This window comes from Phocoena phocoena, chromosome 2 (genome assembly GCF_963924675.1).
Source record: "Phocoena phocoena chromosome 2, mPhoPho1.1, whole genome shotgun sequence".
NCBI lineage: Eukaryota > Metazoa > Chordata > Mammalia > Artiodactyla > Phocoenidae > Phocoena > Phocoena phocoena.
In genome coordinates, this window is record NC_089220.1 from 34,404,299 (window position 1) to 34,417,474 (window position 13,176).

Here is a 13,176-nt window from a genome sequence, read left to right on the forward strand (position 1 = left end):
CTAGAGATAATCCGGGGCAAGGTTGATATAGAGTGTCAGGGAGGCCAACAACTGAAAGAGCCTTTAAGTGATTCTAAGAAGCAAGATGCTTTGTTGCCAAGGAAGGTACACTGACTGGGGAGAGAATATATCTCACTTTAACTGTGTTCTCCACTTTGCCCTGAAAATTTCCACCTGGGAAACATGCTAGATAAGGAAGGCTCAGTCAACCAACATTACAGAAAGTCCCAGGTATCAACGGAGGAGTCATTTTTACCATTTCCCTTATAACAGTGCTTCTCAACCCTTAATGTGCATAGAAATCACCTGGAGATCTTAAAATACAGATTCTGATTCAGTAGGTCTGGGACAGGCCCTGAGGTTCTACATTTCTAACAAGCTGATGCTCATGCAGCTGGTTCTTGGACTACCCTTTCTGAGGAGCACAGCACTGTAAGATTGAACGGAATACAGACAAATTCAGACGAAGAGAAAACTTAAGAAATAAAAAATTAGTGAACTACAACAGAAGTCCTGATTTTACATCAACACCAAGGCTAACTATTTATTATAAAGACAGAAAAGTAACGATCAATCTACCTAACTTACTGATATTTATTTTAAAACATCTATTAAACAGACAGGTAAAAGAAAAGTTGCCATTTTCAAGATGAATTCTACCAGCTTGGGTGGGAGGGGGCAGAAGTGGAGGTACAGTGGCAGATGAAGCTAAAGCTTGGAAAGAACTTAAGTAAGCCACAGTACGCCATTAGAAAAGATGGATGGATTCCAAGGATTTCTGTAAAGGCTTAGACTCTTTCCCCCCACTAATTCTGGCATTTCTATTAATAAGTTTTCTTTTCTGTTTTGTAACTGTAGGATTTAATTTGAAGGAAGAGATAAAAGCAATATAAACCAAATCCTAACAGCAAATGCACTGTATAATGCTTAATGCTAGACCCTGAAACTGCTCCCACTTCCACCTTTTTATTGTCCAGAAAACACTTTTAGTCTTTATTTGAAGATTTCTGATTATATCATTTGATATAAAATTGATACCATTAGATAACTATTCATTGTGTCAATGTATAGAAAATGATCATCCTCAAGCCATTTGCCCTAGAATTATCCCTTATTTTCATTTTCCAGCCATGTGGGAGCTCTCTTTAAATCTCTTGAAATCCTTTATAGCTATTCACTTATTTTCAATAACAAAAGCCTCATCGTTTCCATGTTAGGACTGAATAAACAGAGGCCATAGATAGCATAACTTTCAGAGGTCCTAGGCACCTCTATTCTTCAATAGAGGAATAAGGCAGAAGGACTAATATTCTGTTTATCTCTAATTATAGAACCAAACTGTCTAAGACTGGATGATAGGCAACAGGGTAATAGTATTGATATTTATGTGTATACTAAAATTAACATTGTAGAACGAGTTTGGAGTGGTGGCAAGGGTAGGTGACAAGACTAGCACAACAGGATTAATACTTGCTGCAGTTATACTGAGGGATTAAATCAGGTGAGTTGTTTGGAATTTTAAATCTGCTGCCTGGAAAGCAGGGAGCAAGGAGTAGAACAGATGAATGAGAAGGCATTTTATATTCTTTACCATCATCTTCCAGGAGAAAAATGCCCACATATTGTTAGTATTGGGAAAAGATATATTATTTCCTTAAATACATTATTTTAAGCTTTTGGGGATTAACTTAAATTAATTATTCAAAATTATCTCTCTGCTCACATGAGTAATACTCCTAGATCATAAGGCTTTCTTTTTCATCCAAAGTGTCCTACAGTGGAAGGCCACTGGCTGTCAAATGAGTTGGAAAACCAGCTATGGCCAAACAGGATTTAAATGGACAAAACAGAAACTCTAAAACATTACTTTTGTGACAGAATAAGAACTAGCGCAAAATCAAAAAGGTTATACCGAATTTTAGTATGCATTTTAACACACTGGAAGGAAGTACAACAAAATGTTAATAGTAGCTAGACAGTGAGATAATGGGTTAAAATGTTCTTTTTGATTTTCTGTATTTTCCATAAGCATGTATTTAATCAGAATGTATAAAAGAAAAAGCTTTAATATTTACTTAACCTAAATGGCAAGGATTTCTCTTAATATAATTTTCCAGAATTGTTTGTTGCACATGGTTCTCAAAATAATTACTGGCTTGTTTATAATTTTCCCTTTTCTTAAATAATCCCCAAACTAATTCTGAAGTGATAAGCCTTTCAAATTGAACATTTTCAAGAGAGTGAATTTGGTATTCTGAGATATTTTTACCTTTATTAACATCTAAGAAGCAATTGTGAGACAATGGGCACCCACATCTCTATAGGAGCGTGTGAATGCATCAAGAAGATGGTTGGCTTAATCAGTGTGAAGGGAGAAATAACTCCTCAAAAATACGAAAAAAACTATTGTATTGCTTCTAACTGGTAAATGCTACTTTCATTTTCTTTTCTCTTCTTTCATCATTCAAATTCATTCCCTCCTGAATGTAGTTTTAGGTTTATTAGTTTACATCATCATCACTTGATTCCTATCTTCTTTATACTCTATTCTTTATTTTTTAAAAGCTGTTCCTATTTCTTATTTCTTTAGCTATTTGTTACTGTCTTGATTTTTCAACCCACATACCTTAAAGCAAGTGATCCTCCAACTGGTTTGGAGTTTTATCCCACATGTTTCTGAAGGATACTGGCTAATGCTTAGTGATCCAGAGCAAGTTAGCAACCTCTTTACACCTAGAGGGTTAGCAATGCTCACAGGTGCCACTGGTTATTACTGGAAGGCCTAAGGCAAAGGCAGAGGAGAAGAAAAACAAGGAGAATAAAGGGAGTGGGGAGAAAGGAGTGGGAGTAAAGGAAGAAGGGGTGGAGAGAAGAAGGTATACAAAGTAGAGAGGTAGAGAGCCACAACAATAGCCTCAAGGATATTCTTTACCAAAACACTGCCTGGGGTTGGTATTATAATACAGAAAAGACTAAGACCATGCCTTTTTGTTCACTGATGACTTCTGCTGCCTTAATTATGTTGATCATAATTAACCAGTCATTCCTACTTTGAAATTTAACCATATCCATGATGGTTATCTGTTATGTGTTATGTCTCTGTTATACATTCCATATCTTAGAGAACTAGCAATGTTTCACAGGAAAGAAATAATGTGAATTAGCTGCATGGTGGATTATCTGTTGAACATTTTATACCGTAAGATGTCATTTCAAATGTTTGTGTGTGTGTGTGTGTGTGTGTGTGTGTGTGCTTGTGTATGTGTGTGAAATAACTAAAAACACCACCACTCTAAAACAAAATAAATGATATACTAAATGGTAATTTTATATATAAATTTCTTTGATAGATTCTACAGTTGCAGAAAGGCTCTTTCCTGGCTCACATGGGCTAACTAGAAAAGCTAAAAGCAATAGTTTCTTTTTATTGAGCTGCTGCTACCTCATCTAAAAATCACAGAACAACTTTCTGTTTCAGAATAATTCTGCCTAATATAATTTATTTTCTCACTTTCTCTTACTTTACATTACCGAGAATATAAAAAATAGACTTTCTTGTCCTTTTGGTGTTTCATCTGCTGTAGTTGTTTGTTCTACTCTGGAAGTAAGAATTCATCATTTCATAGCAATCCAATATGGCTACCAATTATAAGTTCAAACAGAATTTACATTTTAGAGGGAATAAGAAACAAGAGCCAGTGAGGCTATCAGAAGACTAAAATAAATTTCTTTCTGGATAATATTCATTATAATAAACACTATAGAAGAAATGAATTTGGAAGAGAAAACATAGGAGGCATTGGGGATTTGTTATTTATATTTTCAGAAATACTCTAATTTGTGAGATAGAGCTGAATGAGGTGCATTTAAGACAGTTTCCTGAGAAAGAATACACTAGTAGGAATTAATCTCTCCACCATTTTATGAGAATAACAGTTTAGATAAATGTTATCCTTTTTTCAGAGATGGTTTAAGAAAATGTGATAATAATAATAAAAAAAATAGTAATAATAGGTACTATTATTAAACATTAAAAAACAACGATTGAGTGCTTTTTTGGTGTGTGTGTGTTTGCCATATACTTTAAGGCTTTCTACAGTCTCACTTAATTCTCACAATAACCTGTTGGGATAAATACTGTTATAATTATCACCATTTTATAGATGAGGAAACCAAGGCTCAAAAAGTTTAAGTGATTTGCTCAAACTTACATAGATGAAACTGGTGCTAGAACCCAGATCACTCTTACTTTGTTATCACTCACTTTTCTACCACTCAAAGTCCATAATCTTAACCATTTGTTCTACTGTCTCCAACAGAGAAAGATACTGCTAAGATATGGCAATGGAACACGGAGGAGGTCAATGAATGTATTTAATTACAAGGAAGAAGAAATTATTTTAATAGCTAGATAGAGTAAAAAAAAAATCCAAAACCAAAAAATCAAGTAAGGGACTCCATAAATGACCATTAAAAAGGAACTGGCCTTCTTAACAGCTTTGATAAACTGGGAAATGTTTTTAGACATTTCTTCAATGATACCAGCCTTGAGTTAATAACCAATAATAGTTTCTAAGCAATTCAGTTGCATTTTCATTTTGGGTTCTTTCGTAGATTGGACTTTAGGCAGGCAAATGCTATTTAGTATTTGCTTTTGAGCTTCATGCAATCCCAGGCAACTCTAAAGGCATGAGCTGCTGGTACCATCTGGGGCTTCAGAGCCTTGAAATATGGAATCTTCTAGGGAATTAGAGGTTTTCCTCATGCTTGCTTTCTATGAAGCCCTTATTGATGTTTGAGTTTAAAGCAGGAGAAAAAAAATTCCCCACTTTATCCCTGTGTTGGGAGTTTGCTCTTCTTTCTTGGACCATATAGATGTTTTCAACTAGAAAACATTTGGACTTCCAGACCAAGACTGTCTGCCATCTGGTATGTGTAGAGGCCGAAAGAATAAATCATGATACAGTGTCTTTATCAACCTCTACATATTTATTTGTAAGTAAGAATTTTCAAGTAACTATAGTACTGTCACTGAAAAGTTTTAATCAAGATTGTGCTGGAAAATATATAGGTGTAGGTTAACATTGTTATCTGTGAATAAAATTATTTTGACAGCCAAGGGGGAAATAGATGTAATAGTCATTAGGTACCTGGGCTGAGCCAAAAATCTGAAAAAAAAAAACCCAACAAATTACAATGTGAGTATGTTGATACTCAAGAAAACCAAAATATTTACCTCGGACAGCATAGCCATCTTTTACTGATGCTGGGAACGGGGGTAGGTTGTCTTTTGCATATACATCTTGAGCAAGGACTCGCCCCATTCCATCTGTAAGAGAAAAGAAGGAAAATATGGATGCTAAGTGCAGTGGGTTAAACAGGTAGTCCTAAACAAGATGGACATAGGTACTTGTCTGACAAGGCTTGTATAAGGGCTCAGTCAGATCTCCTGATTTCTATCCCAAGGAATAGGCGACAGAAGGAAGAGATGCATCCTAGTGTCTGAAATGAAAGATTAAGATTCAGTCAATTAATAGCAATGCTTCCAGGGATTATTTGAATATGAGTAGCTACACAGTCATCAAAGATGTGTTCAAGTTGATGTGTCATTAATCCTTTAACAATCCAAAGATGATTTTCTTTAAAAAGTAAATTCTTAAACAGTCATAGTCATTGATCCAGTAATTTCACTTCTAGAAATCCATCTTAAGAAAATGGATAAATCTTTCTGTACATGTTTATTTCAGAGTTGCTTACATTAGTGAGAAATGGAAAGAAATCAAAAGTTTAACAATACATAAATTTAAACAATGATGTATCCTTATGATAAAATATTATACAGGCTAAAGTAATATTTATGAAAAATATTCACTGACACAGGAAAATTCTTATGACATACATTTTAAAAACATGCAGAACTGTATATACAATGTATAATCCTAACTATGTTAAGATATATGTATATAGAGCAATAGAAAAAGATGGGAAAGGCATACATGAAAATATAAAGTATTTGTTTACTGCAGTATGTTAGAATTATGTATAATTTTATACCCTTTGCTAAAATTTTCTGAAAATTTCCAAGTTTTCTACAATGATCACATGTAATTTCTAGAGTTTTTTTTCCTTTAGAAGAGAAAAGTAAAGAAAAGAAAGGAGCTTCCTTATCATTCTATTTAACTTTAGCCAAAATTTTGGCTTTATTAACCTAAAAAAAATTAGTGACTATAAGAAGAGCACCATTGATCTATTGTGTGAAGTGACTATTCAAACCACTATTCATCCACTCTGGATGAAAATCACATTTGGTTACAGCTCAGGAGTTTGATTTAGTGCCAAAAAGAATAAAAGTTTCAAGAGTCATGACCAATTCCTTAAATCCTCTAGTCAGAATCTGTCATTATTATTATTATTATTATTACTATTGTTATTATTCTAAAGAAGTAACAGAATAATTAATAGGAGATAGAGAAGGAAGAAGAGGAGGAGGAAAAAAAAATCAAGCTTCTCTCCAAAGACTGTAAGTAATACAGAACTTGATTTACATAAGATGTTTGTATAGATTTAGAAAATTCCATTGTTTCCAGAGTTGGATGAGTCTTATTTTGTTTGTTTCTTTTTCGTTTTTAGCTTTGTCCTTCTTAGCCACCTAGAGCCTCTGGTTTCCAGATTCCAGGACAAAGAAGTAAGGACAGACAGATTTTAAATTTTGTACTCTGATCCACAGTGATAGTGATGTTGACTCTTTCTTTTTAAGGAAAGTGACACCTGAATTGGAAGGGAGAACTTCTTAGCAGATTCTAGCTGTAGGTACTCCCAGGAGGTTGAAGCTATTCTGTAGCTATGGACCATACTTTGTAAGACCAGGGAAGTGGTAGGACCAGAGGGTCTGGTTTGTATTCATATATACAACATTAACTCCCAAATGAACCTGAAGCTATAAGGCAGTCTCTGGTAGTGAGCCCCGTGACATCTGTCCAGGGCCACAATGAACTACCTGGGGTAGCTCCTTATCTGAAACTATTCTGGTCTGGTGTGCCGAATGAAAATATAAGTGCTATGCCAGTTCAGATCCTAAGAGAATAATTTTCTGGGATGTGGCATAGCTCAGTAACAGTGGTTAATAATCAAATATAGCACCAGAGCTGAGTTTTTCTGGCAGCTGGTGCGGTTAATCTAGTAAATGTTTATATAGCATTTTATAAGTTACTAAGTAATATTATATACATATATAATCTCATTTAATCCTTAAAAAATCTAGTAAAGCATTATTATATTCATTTCACAGATGAAAAAAGAGAAATTTAAACAGGGTAAGTAACTTATCCAAGGCCATATATTTCACAGGTGGCTAAGGTAGGAATGAAATTTAGATCTTAGCGTGTCAATCATTACTACAATGGCAATAGCTACATACTCTCCATGTACAGCTCTTCCTCTGTTTCCCTGACGTTTAAAAAAGCTACAAGGTGATTCCTCAAAAAATTAAACATAGAATTACCATATAATCCAGCAATTCCACTTCTAGGTATATATTCAAAAGAATTAACAGCAGAGACTTGAACAGATATTTGTGCACTATTTTTATAGCAGCATTATTCACAATACAGTAGTCAAAAAGTGGAAGTAACCCAAGTGTCTACTGACAGATGAATGGATAAACAAAGTGTAGTATGTACATTTAAGAATATTATTCAGCCTCAAAAAGGAAGGAAATTCTGACATATGCCATAATATGGATGAAACTTGAAGACATTATAAAATAAGTGAAAATAAGTGAAATAAGCCAGTCACAAAAGGAGAAATATTGTATGATTCCACTTATATGAGGTAATCAGAATATTCAAAATCAAAATCATAGTATCAAAAAGTAGAATGGTGGTTGCCATGGGTTGGGGAGAGGGAGGAATAGGAAGTTATTTTTTAATGAGTATGGAGTTTCAGTGTGGGGAGATGAAACAGTTTTGGAGATGGATGGTAATGACAGCTGCAGAATAATGTAAATGTATTTAATGTCACTGAACTGTACGGTTAAACACAATTAAAACGGTAAATCTTATTTTATGTATGTGTTACCACCATCACAAAAAACTACAAAGAACTGATGGCATCAACAGCTAGCACATGTTATTTTTCCTTCCTAAGTCCTTGCCAGTAGCCCAGGAGAAGTGATACATGCTCATCATGGCTCTTTTTATTCCTGTATTCCAGAAAGAAAGAGGTTGAACACTTAGTATGCTAAGTATGAAAGACTATTGATACTGACAGTTGTAGATATCGTAGTGGCTTAACATAAATTAACTAAGTTCTCACTGACAGCCAATTTAGAGAAAAGGGTATCAGCTGACTTGATTTCTCCCTTTAATGCCTGAGTTACTCATATATCTTACTGTGCAATTCCACTCTGGAGGGTTCCTAAGGTATAGAGTCTACTCAATCATAATTTGACAAAATTAGATTCTGGAAACTAAAGTAAAAACTCTGTTCCGTAAGTTTCCAATAATAATTGACCCCCTACCCCCATCCTACCATACACATAAACACTAAGAAATAGCCCTCAAATCTGAGGAGGCTCAAATAATAACTCTGGGTTGGGAAGATGTACATATGACAAGAATAAGTGAGTTTATTTAATTATTTATTGAAGTATAGTTGCTTTAAATGTTCTATAAGTTACAGGTGTACAATATAGTGGTTTGCAATTTTTAAAGGTTATACTCCCTTTATAGTTATTACAAAATATTGGCTATATTCTCCGTGTTGTATAATATATGATTGTAGCTTATTTTATACCTAATAATGTGTACCTCTTACTCCCCTACCCCTAACTTGCCCCTTCCTTCTTTCCTCCCCACCCTGGTAACCTCTAGCTTGTTCTCTACATCTGTGAGTCTGCTTCTTTTTTATTATATTCACTAATTTGCTGTATTTCTTAGATGCTGCATATAAGTGATATCATACAGTATTTGTCTTTCTCTAACTTACTTCACTTAGCATAATGCCCTCCAAGTCTATTCATGTTGCTGCAAATGGCAAAATTTCATTCTTTATTTATGGCTGAGTAGTGGTCCAGTGTGTGTGTGTGTGTGTGTGTGTGTGTGTGTAACATCTTCTTTATCTGTTCATCTCCTGATGGACAGTTAGGCTGCTTCCATATCTTGGCAATCATATATAATGCTGCCATGAACACTGGGGTGCATGTATCTTTTCGAATTAGTGTTTTTGCTTTTTTGGATATATACCCAGGAGTGAAATTGCTGGGTCATATGGTAGTTCTGTTTTTAGTTTTTTGAGAAACTTCCATCCTATTTTCCACAGAGGCCGTACCAATTTACATTCCCACCAACAGTGTACGAGGAGGTTCCCTTTTCTTTACATCCTATAAGCGAGTTATTTAAATGCTACAATCTACCCAAGCTTCATTAGGCTACAAAATAATACACAGATCCTATTTTAAGAATTCTATATTTCTAGCATAAGACTTGCCTAGCGTAATTTGAAAATGTTTATACTGAGATTGAACTTTATTTTTGACAAGTGTCCAGTTTCTGACACAAAGAATGATTTGCCACATCTTAAACATGGTGGGCTTTTTCTTATTTCTATGCCATTGCAAATAATGTTGCCTTGGACAGCAATACATTTTTTCCTTCTTCTTTTCTCCCCCTAGTGAATCTTAGGCAACCTTTAAGTTTCAGCTCAGATGTCATGTCTTTGGCCTTCTGTCTCTAACCAGGAAAAGTTAGTTCATTGACCAATTTATTTATCCATTCATCAAACACTGGGAACCTACTATATGCTAGACACTGGGGACAAAAATACTAGTAAGACCTTGCTGATTTCCTCAAGGAATGCACATGTAACAGTGCATGTGAGAGAGGGGGATATGGAAAAATAAAAATATGATTACAAGATAGTATGATATGGGCAGTGACAGATATATGATCAGGGCAATATCGGAAGCATACAGAAAAACCCACCTAACCAACAATTTGTGGAACATCAAGAAAATCTTCCTAGATGAGGTATCTATGCTGAGTTTCACAGTTTGAAGTAAGAACCAAGTAGGAGAAAGGAGGGGACATTTTAGACAACGGAAGCAGGATCGAGGGAATTTAAACTTAACCTTATGAAAATGGGAATCCAATGTAGGATTTTTAAGCAGAGTAATGACTTCAAGTTAACCTCCCAGCAGTGTTTAAGTCTCTTCAGAGATAATGGAACGTTTTATGAACTTGCCTAGTGACAAGATACAGAATGGTTTGGAGGGATTGTACTTAGTCTTCATATTCTTAAAACATTTGTATCCATCTGTTATGGTACACTTTCCACATTACATTACAGTTGTTTGTGAAACTATCTTGACTTCTCCATCAGGTTGTGAATTCCTTGTTGTCACAGCATATCTCACCCATCATTGTATCCCCAGTACCAAGCACAGTGCTTGATACTTAAAAGGCACCCAGTAAATGTTTGTTGAATGACTGAGTCAATGATTGAGTACATTAATGATTAGAACTAAGGAGGGAAAGAAATGTCAGGTAAATAGAGAAAAAGGTAATATCAATCAAATACAACCAACTTCATCCAGAGAATACATAAAATGGAGGAGGACATCTTGTTAACTTCTACTCTCATTATTTCCCACTTAGACTCCTCTAAGCAAGTCATTTTTTGTGTGTGTAATGGATGCTCACCTCCATGCTTACAGTCATGACTTTCCTAAACCTGGACTATCATCTTCCTTTTTGTTATCAATAAATGTCTATCACCTATTTCAAGACCCCATTTAAGACAGTAGGTTCTCCTTGATTATTGCCCCTCTGATTACTACTCTTGTATATTCAGTTAGTAATATATCAGCAAGTATTTGCAAAATTGTGTGTAAGAGTTCTCAAGGTGGTGACTGTGAGAAAAGTGTGTGTTTTGTTTCTTAAGATTCTGAAGAAAGAGAACTGTATTTTTCATTTATGGTTAATCAAAGCAAAAAACACAGGTTATATTTAAAATGACTTATAGCAGCTTAGGCTTCCAGAGGAGTCTCTGCTATTATTTAAATTCAGTTCTTCTTAAAAGGCAAGGACAAATCCAAGAGAAATGAAAACATATGTCCATGCAAAAAACTGTACACAAATACTAATTGCAGCAGTATTCATTAACAGTCAAAAGATGGAAACAATCCAACAGTCCATCAATTGATGAATGGATAAATAAAACATAGTATATACATAAAATGAAATATTACTTGGCCATAAAAAGGAGTGAGGTATTAATGGGAACTATAAAACATTGCTGAAAGAAATTATAAAGAAGATACAAATAAATGGAAAGACATCCTTTGTTCATGGATTGAAAGACATAATATTCTTAGTGGCCATGCCATCCAAAGCCACCTATGGATTCAATGTAATCTCAATAAAAATGCAAATGGCATTTTTTGCAGAAATAGAAAAATTCATCCTAAAATTCATATGGAATCTCAAGAGACCCCGAGCAGCCAAAACGATTATAAAGAAAGCAAAGTTGTAAGACTCACACTTCCTGATTTTATAACATATTACAAAGCTACAGTAAGAAAAACAGAGTGGCACTAGCATAAAGACAGACAAATAGACTAATGGTTTGGTAGTTAATTTTATGTGTCATCTTCACTGGCCATGAGATACCTAGATTAAACATTATTTCTGGGTGTGTCTGTGAGAGTTTTTCCAGATGAGATTAGTATTTGAATTGGTGGAATCAATAAAGTATATTGCCCTCCCCATTGTGGGTGGCATCATTCTATCCACTGGGCATCTGAACAGAACAAAAAGGTGGAGGAAAAAAATTGTCCCTTTTGCTTTCTGCCTGCCTGTTTAACCTGGGACATTGGTCTTCTCTTGCCCTTGGATGGGCTTTATATCAACTCCCTTGGTTTGCAGCCTTTTGGACTTGGACTGGAATTATAACACCAGCTTTCCTGGGTCGCCAGCTTGCAGATGGCAAATCATGGGACTTCTCAGCCTCCATAATCATGTGAGTCAATTCCTCATAATAAATCTCCTCCTATATATATTCTGTTGGTTCTGTTTCTCTGGAGAACTCTGTCTAATACAAACGGAATAGAATAGAGAGCACAGAAATAAACACTCATGTATATGGTCAAATGACCTTTGACAAGGATATCAAGACCACTCAATAGGGAAAAGATAACCTTTTCAAAAAATGATTTCGGGAAAACTGGATAGCCACATTTGAAAGAATGAAGCTGGACTCTTTTATCTTCCACCATATACAAAACTTAACTCAAAAAAGATTAAAGACCTAAATGTAAAACCAACAACTATAAAACCTTAGAAGAAAACACTGAGGAAAGGCTTCATGACATTGGATTTGGCAATCATTTCTTGAATATGACAACAAAAGCACAGGCAACTAAAGCAAAACTAGACACAGGGGACAACATCAAACTTAAAAACTCTTGTGCATCAAAGGATACTATCAACAGAGTGAAAAGGCAAACTTCAAAATGGGAGAAATATCTGCAAATCATATATCTGATAAGGGGTTAATCTCCTGAATACATAAAGAAATCCTACAACTCAAAAACAAACAGATCTAATAACCCAATTAAAAATGGGAAAGGCACCAGGAATAGGAGCCCCCAGAGCACTTGGCTTTGAAGGCCAGTGGAGCTTGATTGCAGGAGCTCCACAGGATTGGGAGAAATAGAGACTTCACTCTTTTTTTTTTTAATACATCTTTATTGGAGTATAATTGCTTCACAGTGTTGTGTTAGAGAGACTTCACTCTTAAAGGGCACACACAAAATCTCACACACACCAGGACTAAAGGCAAAAGCAGTAATTTGATAGGAACCTGAGCCAGACGTACCTGCTGGTCTTGGAAGGTATCCTGGGGAGGCAAGGGGTGACTATAGCCCACCTTGGGGACAGAGACACTGGTGGAGGACATATCGGGGAGGATTCATCTGTGTGAGCTCTCCTGGAGGCTGACATTTTGCCACCAAGACCTGGCCCCACCAACAGCATGTAGGCTCCAGTGCTGGGATGCCTCAGGCCAAACAACAAACTGGATAGGGACACAGCTGTACCCATCAGCAGACAGGCTGCCTAAAGACTTCCTGATCCCACAGCCACCTCTAGACACGTCCCTAAGCATGGCTCTGCCCCCCAG

At 35.5% G+C, this 13,176-nt stretch overlaps 1 protein-coding gene across 8 annotated transcripts in view; it reads right to left on the reverse strand.

Moving 5' to 3' along the window:
• Positions 1-13,176, reverse strand: part of GPHN (gephyrin) — a 624,681-nt gene that overhangs the window by 98,447 nt on the left and 513,058 nt on the right. For all 8 annotated transcript variants that reach the window (XM_065872421.1, XM_065872425.1, XM_065872422.1 and 5 more), the window contains one exon: positions 5,237-5,329. In XM_065872421.1, coding sequence (XP_065728493.1) covers positions 5,237-5,329 — 93 coding nt within the window. The remainder of the gene's footprint in view (positions 1-5,236; positions 5,330-13,176) is intronic.